Here is a 15,886-nt window from a genome sequence, read left to right as displayed (position 1 = left end):
AGTGCTTATATGTCCCTGCACCATTCTGAGCAGTCAGTGGGCACATAACCCTTGTGGGTCCTGTTCAGCCTCTGGGACAGGTATCATCGCCCCTCTTTTACAAATGACACAACTGAGCCTGGGAAAAGAGTCCACTTTCTCCAGATCACACAATTCTGACTTCAGAGCTTGGCTGTTCCTCCACCTCATCGGAGGCGTCTTTCTCTTGTTCCTGCAAAGTGAGCTGAATGCTTTCTGAGGCCTCCCCAGGCCCAGGTACGGAGAAAGCACTCTGCTTGGCTGTGTTTCCAGGCTTGACCAGAGGACCCGAGAATTCATGTACAAACCCCAGAGGTTGCTGCCCCTTAGAGAACCTCCTGTGCCCTTTAGAGGGTGTGATGTTTCCTTCTTCTCACTCACTTTAATATTCATTTTGTACCCCCTTTATAAATCAGTGAGATTTTGTATTAGTGCCCCCTTTGAATCAACTTATATAGCCAACCTTCACTTTTTAAAAGAAAAGGAACAGAAGTAACTGTTTTGCTGACTGCATATTGGGTTTGAGTTTATAGGGTGTTTTGTTTTGTTTTGTGTAGTTTTTGGCTGGGCTGGGTCTTTGCGGCTGTGCAGGCTGTCTCTCGTTGCAGTGAGTGGGGGTTACTCTCTGGTTGTGGTGCACGGGCTTCTCATTGCAGTGGCTTCTCTTGTTGCAGAGCATGGGCTCTGCAGTGTAGGCTCAGGAGTTATTGCACGTGGGCCCCTGTGGCATGTGAAATCTTCCTGGACCGGGGATCAACCTGTGTCACCTGCATTGGAGGTGAATTCTTAACCACTGGACCATTAGGACATCCTGTATTTTTCTTAAAAACTTGTTTTGGACCGTTTTAATGATATTAATATATATTTAAATGGTTACGGTGACAACTTTTGGGAAGATTAAGGGCTTTAGGACTCTGCTGTCAGTGAGGCTTTTACGTAAGTGGGTCCACTTGGATTCCATTGTGGGATGTTCACTTGAGTACATGACAAAGAACTCATTACATGACATATTTGTGTAGAATATTCTGTTGAAACAGAACTAAAGGACAGCTTCATAACCTTCAGGTGTTGCTTAAACACTGTTTCCAGTTTAAACTCTCAGGATATGATACCATTGTGCTTGTTTAAGAAATGAGTAGTTTGTTTCAGTCTTACACAATATTTTGTCAGTTTCCTTATTTAAGGAAAGTGATTATTTGTAATATCTGTTCTAGAGCTTGCTGGCTTATTTTTGTGTATCTTGAGAAATTAGGGATTTTCTTTTTCTTTTGCATGCTGATAAAAATTTATCCTCACTGACCAGATGACCTTTGCTGTTTAGTATCTCTTATCCTGCAGATACGCATGTTTCATAAAGTGACATGAGCTTAAATAAATAGTAATATTGAAGAGTTTGAGGCTTTACCATTCCATGAGTAACTGTGTGTTAGGATTTGAGGTTTCTGGGCTCTGGCTATGCAGGTGGAAGGCAGCATGGCTTAGTGTCACTCTGGGAAACCTGTGAACTTCCTGTGTTGCAGTCACTGTGTTCTTTCCCAGTAATGATTAGAAGCATGTTACTTTTTTCCCCCTGCTGAGGTAAGAAAAAGCCTTATGTTGCATGGTACTCCAGTCAATAAATTCAGGTTTGGACCCAAGCCTGTATTTCATAATTATTTCTAAAAGTCGTTCCTTCCACACGAGTCTGGAGTTTGGTATGTATTTTCTCAGATTGATGTATTGATGTGATTATTATGAGGCTTGTTAGTAAAATAATATTTAACATCTAAGGGTGAAGTAGAGTTTATGCTTGACCATTGCTGTGACCACCAGCACTGTGCTTCTGTTGCTACCACGGTTTATTCTGTGCCTGGCACTGTTTCAAGTGTTTGGTGTATAAGCTCTCTTAACTCTCTTAACTCCCAAGAGGAGGGTACCACTGTTAGCCCCATTTTACAGGTGAGAACTAAGACACAGAGAGGTTTAGTACTTTGCCCAAGGCCCATACAACTAGTTGTGATCTGACCGGGACCTGCCCTCTCCCACCTTCCATGTGTCACAGAGCTGGTGCTCACAACCGGAGTCCTGAGCTGCCTCTCCAAGGAAGGCTGTTAAACTTACTGCAGCTAACTTTCCAACAGTTAAACAATGAGGTAATTAATAATTAGGATATTTGTGCAACAGAACACCAAACATGTTGACTAGGGAAAATGGAATTATAGTTGTTGACCCCCCCTTTTTTAAATCAATCAATTTTTGTTCTGTGAAGCATAAAGTATTTTATTATTTTTTAATGACGTACAGTTGATTTACAGGGTTGTATTAATTACTGCTACACAGCAGAGTGACTCAGTTATACATTTATATACATTCTTTTGTTCATATTCTTTTCCATGATGGTTTATTGCAGGATATTGAACCTAGTTCCCTATGCTATACAGTAGGAGCTTGTTGTCTATCCATTTTCTATATAAAAGCCCCCTTCTTGTGACTTCATGCTGTTTCTGTTGAGAGAACATTGTGAACTTCTTTGCTTCTGTATATGGTGCATGGTTGCGTGTGCATTGCATACCGACGAGAGGTATAACCCATGCTGCTGCTGCCCCTCTGGTGTGGCCCCTGACGTCCTTCCTGTGCATAGTCCATGGTGGCCGTAGTGGCTCCTGTCATGGACGTGCACCTGAGGTGTGGGCCGCTGGGTGCACAGGCCGGGGATCGGCGCTCGCTGTCCATTCATCTCCAACACCATCTCTTTTCATGAGGAAGCACGGCTGTGTTGGAAGCAGCCCTCGTGCCCTCCGGCCTGTGGCCGCTGCTGTCTGAGGTTCTCATGTGTTAACCCTGTGGGTGTTGCCGTTCCTTTTACCTGCAGCCTCTCGACGTCATTCCAGGTCCACTAGTGCTCTCGCCACGGCTGACTCTGTGGGGCAGTCAGGTGAACACGTGTTCATGCATGCCTGTCTCACGCTCATTGTCACATTTGTTCCCATCTTATTCGCTAGCAATTGGCATGGATGCACCTCATATTTTCCCCCCCTCAGTGTGCTTCTGTTTTTTTAAGTTGTTGAATGTTTATGGTTCTGTTAATAGGCTATAGATGCTTTGTAGCTTGTTTGACATCATTTATCTAGTGTTCATATTTATGTTAAAACAGAAGGATGGGGAAGCACTTCCGCCCTTGCTTTCAGTCCCTCCTGCAGGAAAGCAGCAGCCCCAGATAGGTGTCCTGAAGTATCCCTAGGAGAATTGGGGTATGGACCTCATCCAACAGAGGCTTTTGTCTCTCAGTCTTTGCTCCCAGTAAAGTGGTGTCTATGAATGCTAGTTATTCCTGTCCAGTTTTCATTACTTGGAGGTACTATTTAGTCACCAGATGTTCAATTATAGCATACCCCTTTTCACATGGATTGAAGGAAGTGGATTGCCCTGAAGCTTTTATGGAAAAACAAGTCATGGTTGCCATTGCCTTCTCCATTGTGTGAAAGTGAAAAGTGAAAGTGAAGTCGCTTAGTCGTGTCCCGACTCGTAGCGACCCCATGGACTACAGCCTACCAGGCTCCTCCATCCGTGGGATTTTCTAGGCAAGAGTACTGGAGCGGCTTGCCATTGCCTTCTCCGATTATGATAATCAAGTCAGGCCAAAGGTAGCCTTTGCAGCCTGCAGACTCAAAACACTGCCTCAACCCCATTTTAACAATACCCAAATAAATGCCCTGGTTGGCCATTAGGGCAGAAATAACATACAGTAATGCTCAATCTGCCAGATTTAACTGCCATCATTTTGATAAACTAATAATCCCTCATGACTACAGTTTTATCAACTGAGTACAAGGCATCATCTCTTAAATCTGACTGTTGATGATGACAACTGTGACCAGTTTGCTGAGTTAGTGTCTCTGTTTTTTCTCTAAATGAACCACCTATGCATTTTATTATGTGTTCTTTGGTTAGGACATTCCCGTAAAGATTATGGGCCAGGCTGAGGGCACAGTTAAATGTATCCATCTCTTGGAAAGTGAATGGTACCAGAGAGAACATAGAGCAGATTTTGGTCAGGTGAAAACAAAAGGCTTATAAATTTTCTTCACTCCAAACATTTCCCCTTAAGATTTGATTCAGTTATCTATGATAAATATCTGCAGTCACCATGTGTGGTGAAGCTATACACATCTGAGAAGCACAGAATAATTGCTTTGTTCTTACAGTTTTAATTTTGTGTCTGAAGAAATCACTCTTATCCCTGGAGCAAGATTTGCTGGCATGAGATCTATTTTTTTTTTAAGATTATGTTTTATTTAAGTTTATGCTGGGTAATTTCTAAATGGCTTATAACTGGATTACTTTCATTCTGTTACTCATAAATCCCTTACTATCTACCCTTTTTTAATGAAAAAAGAGAAAGACTTGAACAATGATCATTTATAAAACTGTGCATCATAAATCTCAAATTTCTAACTGTTTCATATTTGAACTGATAATTTATATTATAGAGAGAGATATAATTGATTTTATACAGCATGTTATCACCTTTTAAACATATACATAATGATGACATTCAGTATAATCAACAACTGCATTAAAAAAGGGGATAGTATAACATGCAATTTTTGTTTTTCTATAAAAATTCATAATTGTATAACTTTTGATTAGTAGTTAAATTTTGCCCCCATTCTGTGGCAGTGGAAGATATGTTTTAAAACTGACAATTTTAAAAAGCTAAATTAAAGTTCACCAGGTTGTAGGTGATATCTTGTTTACCTATCCAAATTTTAAATATGTCATTTTATAAGAAAGATCAATTATGTAAGACAGACTTTAGCTTTCTGTCTCCCTCCCCCCCACCAAATGCCTTCATTATTAGAATATGGCAAATACAGAGATTTTCCTTGTCCAAACAGTGTCTTATTTGTTAAAGTGTTTTTAATCTTAACATTTTAAATAAGAATCATTTACTGGATTGCTTTGTCTTGAGCTGCCACAGCAGTGAGCAGCATGGACTCACAAGGGCAGTGAGTTTCGAGTAATCTGTGTCCAAATAAAGCCCTGTCCTGAAGTGAAAAAACCTTTACCAGTAGATACCCTTACCAGTGTAATTTACACTGACATTCTCCTGCATTGTTTTAATCTCAGCCTTTCGGAAGGAAGGCTGGACAGTTCATGTAAAGGGACTTGTAAAAGTTAGTCTTTTTGGATTCAGTGCTTTCACTGCCAGAGGCGCGGATTCCATCTCTGGTCAGGGAACTAAGATCCTGCAAGCCTCATGGAACGGCCAAAGAAAAGAGTCTTTATTATCCATGAAGGTTAATAAGCTTATAATAGTTGTTTGAACCACTAAAATTGGAAAATTTTTTTGCATTCTGTCCATTTTGTTCACACATATAAAGATTATCATTTAAAAATCCTCTGAGGGACTTCGCAAAAATTTATATTATCTGAATGATTAATGTTTTGCAGTGAAGATACTAGCTTTTTGTGGTGAAGATTAAATAATTTTAATATATTGATTTTTAAATAACCTTTGGTGACGCAGGCATCATGATGAACAGATATCTAAAATTAATTGAGCTTAATAACAAACAGTAGTGACAGTAATGAAAATTTGCACAGAGATCAGTGTAATACATTGGATTCAAATTTTATCTGTTTATTACATATTGCATTAGAACTCATTTATCTCAAACCATAGAGCTTTCTAATTAGTTTGACCAAATATCAGGGCTTCTTTTGCCACTAGAGAGAATACTAAATAGGTGAAAAGGCTCAACTCATGGCCCAGTTCCCTTCTATAATAAGTTCCCCTCTCCAGCCTATATCTCAGCACTTTTCCAAAATAAAATATCATTAAAGAACCATTTCAATTGTCAGAATGCAACCATATTAAATGTGAACATTGTAATCTCTGCCACTGGTAAACAAGTCAAGTGTAGTTGCAACTACAAGCCAACTGCAGTAAAAACTGGCCAGAGATTTTTCAGTGTTTCTGTCCAGTATGGGATGAGGCAAGGGGCATTGCAAAGAAATGAAAACATTTGAATTAAAATGACATATATTTTTGCTTTTGTTTTTTACCTAGACCGCTTTGGGCTCGGCCAGGCAGGAAGAATTCCTGGTTCTGTGAATGCCATGCGGGTTCTGAGCACCAGTACAGATCTGGAAGCTGCTGTTGCTGATGCTTTGGTAAGAGGCCCGATGTGTGTGGAGTCTCTTTGAATTACTGACCTACATTTTTCTCTGTCTTCACAGGAAGTAGCCTCCAAATCAGGTCACTAAGTCTTCTTTGATACTCTTTGAAATCGTGTAAATATTGGGTAAATTTAGGTTATTCCTTTCTTCTTAAACTTTTAACCCTGTACGTAAGTGAAAACTGGCCTTTCGAGCCACTTTAACGTCAAGAGTGTCTTCTCTGCTCTTCAGTAACAAGGAGGTTTGGATGACATTGGGCTTCTCTGATGTCATTGGGCTTCTTCTTTTCCTTTTTTATCCATTTTTTTTTCAGCATTTCCTTTTTGCCCCTTCTTTTGCTTCTGTTGCTTTACGGGCTTTGATGGCATAGCCTAAGCACATCATTGTATAATAGTAGGTCATAGACTTTGTGGTTTGAAACTCTTGCATTCCATTACCATCACTAGTTGTTCCGTATGATTTTGTTTATTTGTTTGAATGAGTCCTTAAGTCATTATTTACAGAAACTTTCCCAGATTTTAAGATGAACTTTTTGAGAATATGAAGCACTAGTGGAGTATGTTTTTTTCTCTCATTGTTATAATGTAATATTTTAAAAAGCAATATAAAGTGATTAGAGGTCCTTTTTTTTTTTTTTTTTGATTAGAGGTCCTTAAATTTATGCTTCCAGCAAAAAGTTCCTCAGTAGAATCAGCTTGTGGTCAATTTGCCTTATAAAGATGCATTTCAGCGGGTAGTAACACAGCCTCTTGTTTCTTCTGGTTTATGTGCTCAGCATTTAAAATAGACATGCTTTAGAGAGCTGTCTGATCTCTGGTGTTACTTGTACTGTTTTAAGAGAAAAGCATTATAATACCCTGCTTTCAGATCCTGAGGTTTTAAATCCAGCCCTGTTTTCATTTGATCAAAACTTCATAGTGTGTGGCTTCAGGAATTCTACCTCTCATCCCTCCTGGCCCTCCCTCATTTATTCTTGCTCAGCCAGGTTTCTCTGACAAACATCTGTGAGCAAGCAGTCTTCCAGTCTCCTAGTGCTTTCCTGATGAGGGCTGCCCCTCATCAGCCAGGTCTGTTCATCAGCCTTGGGTGTGGAAGGACTCTTCCTGGCAGGTACTGGAGTTCAGGATAATTGCTTTAAGTAGGACTTCAAGAGTCACAAGAGACTTTATCAAGTCAAGAGACTTTATGAAGCGGTTTTCCTTCCAAGTTGCAGCATTTGGAATTTGTTTCTTACCTATTCCGGGACTTTTAAGAAGTGGGAACCAGTGGGGTGAGAAGTGATGGATGTGCAAAGCCCTTGGTGAGACAGCACTTCGGTTGGGGTTGGGGAAGGGGGGAGGGCTGTGTTTCCTTGTTTCTTAAAGATCTGCCCCAGGAACACTGCACAAAGTGCCAGGAGGCAGAGCAGGACTCAAGAATCTGGGCTTTGCCATTGCCTGACTTGGGCTTTTCTCTGAGCTGTGGCTCTCCTTACACTCCCACTGCCCTTACGATATTTTGTCCAAACCTCTTGGTCTCTTCCCATGACCTGCTTCAGAAGACAGCGCCAGGATGGTACTCAGTCCCTGCCTCGCAGAAAGGAAGTCCCGGGACAGAAGCTTTCCTAGGAGCAGACAACAGAGTTAATAGCAACATTTGGGATGTGCCTCAGTGGTGTGGGGAGAGTTGCAGCAAAGAATTATAGAGCAGATACTGGAATGTCTCATAAGAGGTGCAAGAGGGTTAGGAAATGCCATTGTGAAAGCATTCTTTGTTATTTGCTTGATATGAATTGCTTGCTAACCTGTATTTTTGGTTTGCTAATATATGTTTTGCTGTACACTTTTGTTGCAAGAACAATCCCCACATATGCTTCTGACATAATTCTCTATGCTTTTTCCCCATCCTTCAATATTTTCCTGCCTACAGCTGTTAGGAGACTCCAGGAGCAAGGTACCAGTGCTTTAACTTTTGTTTTATAAATTTTTTTTTCTGTTGTGAGTATATTTCCTTTAGGAGCTGGTAAAAGCAACAAAAATGTAGCCTAGTGTAGAAGTTCTGTTCTGAACTGTGATTTTGTGGAAACTAGTGGTGCTTTTGCTAGTGATAGAACTGGTCATATCTCACATGTGTTTGAGCATTGTTTTCCAACATCAAGTTCTGTCCATTATCATCCTAGTGTTTCATTTTACTAACCTAGGTTTTGTCTCACGTCATTATTTCATGAGTGGATACATTCAGCATTTTCCTTATCTTAGGAATCTAGTTCTTGTATAAATGAGATGGCTGTGTAATTATCATCCTAACAAGGATACTTTTAAGCATGAGGGAGGGTGCCATTAATAATTAACTGGGGACAGTAGGTGGAAGGCAGAGCCGTCCCAGGTAAGTTGTGATGTGTATACAAGTCACATTCCTAGGAAGTTACACTGGTGCAGTTTAAGCCCGTAGCTACTTGTTTTCCTCTTAGAGAAATTAAATTTTATCTGTTTTATATAGTTCTTGCTATATAATTTTGGAATTTAACTTAATAGTTTTATATTCAGGGTAAGAGACATGAATGAAGTGGGTATTCTAGTCTAAGGAGGCCTAGTAGTGTTGTAAAACTGTGAGTCATTAATAAAAATGGTATAGATTTTTTGAGAATCCTTTTATATAGGACACTACACCACTGACATTGCAGTGTCAGATGTTCTTAAGGGAGCATGAATTTTCAAACAAATTTACTTATAGACCATGTTCAAGACAGGTTGCTTTTGGTTGGGGAAGGGTAGTGGGCTCACAGACTCAGTGTGTCAGGTGCTGAGCTAGGCTGTTTAGCATATAATTCCACTTAATCCTGACAACAAGCCTCTGAGAATGGTAATCAGTATTATCTCAGGGAAAGGTTAGGAGGCTTTCTGAAGTCACATGGTGGGTCCATGTTACTGAGAGGGCCGTACACCGCACTAAAGATCACACTCCTTCTTCTGCTGTGGGTTGCTCTGCTTACTACTCACTCTACCTACCAGAAGTCTGCTGTTCTGTTTCCATTTCCCTAATCTGTAAGCAAAGGGAAGGTGTGGGTGCATGTGCCCATGTGTGTGTTTGTGTGTGTGTGTATCTACATTTAACTCTTCGTTGTTGATTTTGTGTGGTAAGACTCATGTTGCCTTTCCATTTCTTCCCCAACCCCTCCTTGGATCTGGCAGAAGAAGCCTGTGAGGAGAAGATACGAGCCCTATGGGATGTATTCTGATGATGACGCCAACAGCGACGCCTCCAGCGTGTGCTCGGAGCGCTCGTACGGCTCCCGGAATGGGGGTATCCCCCACTACCTGCGCCAGACAGAGGACGTGGCTGAGGTGCTCAACCACTGTGCCAGCTCCAACTGGGCTGAGAGGAAGGAAGGGCTGCTGGGTCTGCAGAACCTGCTAAAGAGCCAGAGAACGCTGAGGTAGGATGGGAGGCCAGGTTCCTTCAGATTGAGCCTGACACGGATGCATTGTCATCTATGGGGCAGGCCCAAGAGAGGCCAGGATGGCTCAGATGTGGTCTTTGCCTTCCAGAGAACTTAAATATTGGGCAAACACTCCATAGCTTATTAGGTCTAGGAAACATTTGGTTCACCATGGCTCAGATTTGTCTAGTAGGTGTTTTGAGAAAACTCAGAACAGTTTGTGGTTTAGGTAAAACATAAAAACAACTCTGAAGTTAGTACAGTTTATTTACACTTCAGAGACATGAATAAAATGATGCCAGTCTCAGTCTAAAATGTTTTCATGTGCATGTGCATATGTATAGTTTTTATAAATATGCAGAGTAGAGAGACACTCAAATGGAGAACTCCAAAGTGGTACAGCATTATCTCTAGAATTGATTATTTTTGCTTTTGTTTTTGTTTCTGTATTTCATAAATTTTCTAAAATAGGCATGTATTGCATATACCAAAAACACATGTTTATAACATATTTCATCAGATCTAAGGTACCACTGACACACCATTATTTTATATCTAAGAAGAAATGCTTTTTATAAGACCATGACAGTACTGATATGTCATTGATTGCAGGGTGAACCTCATGGTTAGACAGATATTTGAAGTATAGTCTGTTACATTCTTTCAATAATTTTTTTAAGCAATGCTGTGAGACTAGTTACGTGTTTCTGTTCATGGATGGCTCTGCAAAACTCTGTGAGCATGGACTGACGAGTCACTGGGCTTCAAGTGTGGCCGTCTATAGTCAGTGTGACCCCTGCCATATTCCTTCCTGCCACCTAAACTCCCTGCCCCCCTTTATTCGTTTGATTCTGTGCATGCACATTCCTGCTGAAGTGTAGGTCACCTCTGGTGGTCTAGTGATCTGTCAGAAAACAAAAACGATGAAATGTCCTTATTCTCCAATAATCTCCTTAATTCTGGTGGCCCCAGTTTCTTGGTTCTTAGTGTTCTTCAAGTATCCATTGAAGAAGCTCTAGGAATCTATTGATTAACATTAGTCTGGTCTGGATTTCATTGTTAGCAATGTTAAAAGGACCACTGGATCTGAGAGGGCATGGTACGGGGAAGAAGGTAACACTTTCTGATCAAAATTTGAAGTACAGACAGGATTCGGTAGTGCAGTTCAGGGTAGGAAACGTCACAGGGGCACTGATGTGAAGTGAGTGTGTGCTTGGCTCAGGTGCTGTAGCAGGTAGAGAGTTAGCAGTGGTTTGTGGTACTGAAATGGGTATAAAGATATCACAGTACTTTGACTAAAACAGAAGTGAGACTAAAATCCAGGTCTGTCTGACCCCGCTGCACATGCTTTTCTGAATTGACCCGACTACCTTTCATCTGTTGAGTGTGGAAATGAAGTGAGCAGGATTTGGTGTCTGGCTTTGCCATATGTGCATGTGTGTAAACTTACGTGATCACACTCTGAGATTCAGTTTCATTTTAGAATAAGACCAGAATTGGTGTGATTTCTTATTCCTGTGTAATTCCATCAAATTAAAATTTAGATAATTCATTTGTAGAAAAAAAGGTGTTACATAAAAATTAGATAAAACATGTTAAATGAAATAAAAGGATTTAGAGAAGCTATAACTACTTTCAGTGTTGACTTATTAAATATTAAATTTATTTCATTTTATTTCCTAGTCGAGTAGAATTGAAAAGATTGTGTGAGATTTTCACCCGAATGTTTGCTGACCCTCACAGCAAGGTAAGGTCTGAGAACCTGCCCACTTGTAACCTCTTTGCATGTCTTTCTATATAATACACTACTTCAGAGTGGGAGAACAGCCCCGCCATGCAGTGTAGCCCTTCCAGACTTATTTTAACAGTAGTTTATATCTTTTGAAGACAGAATTCTTAGAAACTTCTCTTGTCCATACAGTGTCATTAATAAAGTGCATTTCATGTAAGGATTACCCTGGAGAGAATCAGATGTAGTCTTTTATTCACTCAGCGAACAGTTTTGCATACTTCATGGAAGTACGTAGGCTGGATGCTAGGAGGTAACAGTGTATTATAACGCCTTTTTAGAAAGTTACAGTAGTGAAGAAAATAATCAAGTGTACAAATATTTTTTTGGTACCCATGTAGAATTTGTCTGTATAGGACAAGATAGAAAAATGACAGCATTTATAGAATGGATTTACTGAAAAGCCACATCAAATATTTCTCCAAATAGATTGCCACTTCTAAGAATTTGCTAGACGGTGGCCACCCAGCTGATGCCCATGCCTCTGGGGGGCCTGAGGGCCGCCTTTTGACAAGGGCACCCTGCTGAGTACCCCAGAGTGAAAGATAAGCCCTTTCTAGGAGTGGAGCTGAGAGCAAGACCCTTGACAAAAGTTTACTCGGAGTCTAGATTTTAAATAAAAGCCAGAGTTTGGGAGGAAGCCTTTGAAGGTGTTGGATGGTTTTAGAGACAGAAAACAAGAGGAGTGAAGATATCAGGAAAGTAAAAGGGTGGATAAAGGACCAAAACAACCTTCAGTTCAGTTCAGTTCAGTCGCTCAGTCATGTCCAACTCCTTGCAACCCCATGGACCACAGCATGCCAGGCCTCCCTGTCCATTACCAACTCACAGAGTTTACCCGAACTCATGTCCATCAAGTCAGTGATGCCATCCAACCATCTCATCCTCTGTCGTCCCTTCTCCTCCTGCCCTCAGTCTTTCCCAGCATCAAAGTCTTTTCAAATGAGTCAGTTCTTGGCATCAGGTGGCCAAAGTATTGGAGTTTCAGCTTCAACATCAGTCCTTCCAATGAACACTCAGGCCTGGTCTCCTTTAGGATGGACTGGTTGGACCTCCTTGCAGTCCAAGGGACTCTCAAGAGTCTTCTCCAACACCACAGTTCAATAGCATCAGTTCTTCAGTGCTCAGCTTTCTTTATAGTCCAACTCTCACATCCATACATGACTACTGGGAAAACCATAGCCTTGACTAGACAGACCTTGGTTGGCAAAGTAATGTCTCCACTTTTTAATTTGCTGTCTGGGTTGGCCATAACTTTCCTTCCAAGGAGTATGCATCTTTTAATTTCAGGGCTGCAGTCACCATCTGCACTGATTTTGGAGCCCCCAAAAAATAAAGTCTGCCACTGTTTCCACTGTGTCCCCATCTAATTGCCATGAAGTGATGGGACCAGATGCCATGATCTTAGTTTTCTGAATGTTGAGCTTTAAGCCAACTTTTTCACTGTCCTCTTTCACTTTCATCAAGAGGTTCTTTAGTTCTTCTTCGCTTTCTGCCGTAAGAGTGGTGTCATCTGCATATCTGAGGTTATGGATATTTCTCCTGGCAATCTTGGTTCCAGCTTGTGCTTCTTTCAGCCCAGCGTTTCTCATGATGTAGTCAGCATATAATAAGTTAAATAAGCAGGGTGATAATATACAGCCTTGATGTATTCCTTTCCGAATTTGGAACCAGTCTGTTGTGCCATGTCCAGTTCTAACTGTTGCTTCCTGACCTGCATACAGGTTTCTCAAGAGGCAGGTCAGGTAGTCTGGTATTCCCGTCTCTTTCAGAATTCTCGACAGTTTTTTGTGGTCCACACAGTCAAAGGCTTTGGCATAGTCAATAAAGCAGAAATAGATGTTTTTCTGGAACTCTCTTGCTTTTTCGATGATCCAGTGGATGTTGGCAATTTGATCTCTGGTTCCTCTGCCTTTTCTAAACCAGCTTGAACATCTGGAAGTTCACAGTTCAAATATTGCTAAAGCCTAACTTGGAGAATTTTGAGCATTACTTTACTAGCATGTAAGATGAGTGCATTGTGCAGTAGTTTGAGCATTCTTTGCCATTGCCTTTCTTTGGGATTGGAATGAAAACTGACTTTTTCCAGTCCTGTGGCCACTGCTGAGTTTCCCAACTTTGCTGGCATATTGAGTGCAGCACTTTCACAGCATCATCTTTCAGGATTTGGAATAGCTCAACTGGAATTCTATCACCTCCACTAGCTTTGTTTGTAGTGATGCTTTCTAAGGCCCACTTGACTTCACATTCCAGAATGTCTGGCTCTAGGTCAGTGATCACACCATTGTGATTATCTGGGTCGTGAAGATCTTTTTTGTACAATTCTTCTGTGTATTCTTGCCACCTCTTCTTAATATCTTCTTCTTCTGTTAGGTCCATGCCATTTCTGTCCTTATTGAGCCCATCTTCGCATGAAATGTCGGAGAAGGCAATGGCACCCCACTCCAGTACTCTTGCTTGGAAAATCCCATGAACGGAGGAGCCTGTTAGGCTGCAATCCATGGGGTCGCTAAGAGTCGGACGCGACTGAGCGACTTCACTTTCACTTTTCACTTTTGTGCATCGGAGAAGGAAATGGCAACCCACTCCAGTGTTCTTGCCTGGAGAATCCCAGGGATGGGGGAGCCTGGTGGGCTGCCGTCTATGGGATCGCAGAGTCAGACATGACTGAAGTGACTTAGCATAGCATAGCATCGCATGAAATGTTCCCTTGGTATCTCTAATTATCTTTAAGAGATCTCTAGTCTTTCCCATTCTATTATTTTCCTCTATTTCTTTGCAATGATCACTGAGGAAGGCTTTCTTATCTCTCCTTGCTATTCTTTGGAACTCTGCATTCAAATGGGTATATCTTTCCTCCTCTCCTTTGCTTTTCGCTTGTCTTCTTTTCTCAGCTATTTGTAAGGCCTTCTCAGACAGCCATTTTGCTTTTTTGTGTTTCTTTTTCTTGGGGATGGTCTTGGGTCTTGGGGATCCCTGTCTCCTGTACAATATCATGAACCTCTGTCCATAGTTCATCAGGCACTGTCTATCAGATCTAGTCCCTTAAATCTATTTGTCACTTCCACTGTATAATCATAAGGTATTTGATTTAGGTCATACCTGAATGGTCTAGTGGTTTTCCCCACTTTCTTCAATTTAAGTCTGAATTTGGCAATAAGGAGTTCATGATCTGAGCCACAGTCCACTTCCAGTCTTGTTTTTGCTGACTGTATAGAGCTTCTCTATCTTTGGCTGCAAAGAATATAATTAACCTGATTTCGGCATTGGCCATCTAGTGATGTCCATGTGTAGAGTCTTCTCTTGTGTCATTGGAAGAGGGTGTTTGCTAGGACCAGTGCGTTCTCTTGGCAAAACTCTATTAGCCTTTGCCCTGCTTCATTCTGTACTCCAGGGCCAAATTTGCATGTTGCTCCAGGTGTTCCTTGACTTCTACTTTTGCATTCCAGTCCCCTATAATGAAAAGGACATCTTTTTTGGATGTTAGTTCTAAAACGTCTTGTAGGGTCTTCATAGAACTGTTCAACTTCCATAGAAATTGAGAAAACCTAAAATCAACACAAGCAAATCTTAAAATACTTGATGCGCAAGCTTTAACTATCTTATACTATCGTTTTCCTAGTAAAAATGGTCTCTTCTAAGTCCTACCAGGGGAAGGAAACCTGTCATGGCCAGAAGCCTAGGCAGTCATCATCTCCCTTCTTTTCCTGCCCTTTCCTCCTTGTGGAAATTGTCCATGAAATGTCAGTCATCCACCTGCTGTGCTCTCATTCCACACTGGCTGAGCACCCACTCTGGGTTAGGGGTACAGAAAACATTGCACCCCTCCCTTGCTTCTGAGATGCTCACCAGAGCAGGGGAGAGTGAACACAGGGATTCTCCTATTTTTTGCTGGGGGGCAACAATTCTCCTCAGTATTGGTCTTGAAACACATCTTAAAATTCCTGTTTTGACCCTCACAACAAGGTTGACATTCACAATATTAATAAAGTCCAAGAAGCATCGATTTTAAAAGCCACATAGATGTTCAGAGATAAAATTATCAAGATTTTCTGTAAGATAATATTATGAGCAGTAAGATTTAAAGCATAAGACTCGTAAGATATATAGCATAAGGGATATTAGGTGGATTTGGACATTGATGAAATTTCTATTACCTGTCACCTCTAGATTGCTGATTCAGAACATGAGGATAAAGAATGTGAGGATAAAGAAGGAAATTTGTTTCCATCAGAAGGCTCTTGTACAGTGAGTTTGGAGGTCTCAGTTTAGTTAATATTTGCTAGCTGCCTTAGTGCTAAGCCAGGAGTCCTGCAGCTGGGACTCATTGACTTCTCTCTGAGCTGTCTCCCGAGAGACCCCTGGTGGTTAATAGTTCCTGCGCTATAACTGAGTAAGTCTACAATAGCTGGTTTGTCCCAGCAGAACACAACTCATTAACCAAATAGGGACACAGTGCTACCATTTACCTCTCTGAAATTGGTTCAGGGATAAGCCAC

The 15,886-nt window shown here is 41.1% G+C and overlaps 1 protein-coding gene across 8 annotated transcripts in view; it reads left to right on the top strand.

Annotated features, from left to right (window-relative positions):
* Nucleotides 1–15,886, top strand: part of CLASP1 (cytoplasmic linker associated protein 1) — a 275,326-nt gene that overhangs the window by 202,522 nt on the left and 56,918 nt on the right. For 5 of the 8 annotated variants that reach the window (XM_010860818.1, XM_010860819.1, XM_010860822.1 and 2 more), the window contains 4 exons: nucleotides 6,071–6,174; nucleotides 8,089–8,112; nucleotides 9,351–9,595; nucleotides 11,282–11,345. In XM_010860818.1, the coding sequence (XP_010859120.1) occupies nucleotides 6,071–6,174; nucleotides 8,089–8,112; nucleotides 9,351–9,595; nucleotides 11,282–11,345 (437 nt within the window). The remainder of the gene's footprint in view (nucleotides 1–6,070; nucleotides 6,175–8,088; nucleotides 8,113–9,350; nucleotides 9,596–11,281; nucleotides 11,346–15,886) is intronic. The other 3 variants (XM_010860823.1, XM_010860824.1, XM_010860821.1) reach the window with 1 other exon arrangement.

Source organism: Bison bison, unplaced genomic scaffold (genome assembly GCF_000754665.1).
Source record: "Bison bison bison isolate TAMUID 2011002044 unplaced genomic scaffold, Bison_UMD1.0 scf7180017864471, whole genome shotgun sequence".
In the NCBI taxonomy this organism is placed as follows: Eukaryota; Metazoa; Chordata; class Mammalia; order Artiodactyla; family Bovidae; genus Bison; species Bison bison.
The sequence above is the reverse complement of the archived record's forward strand: the minus strand, read 5'-3'. Positions and strand labels throughout refer to the sequence as shown.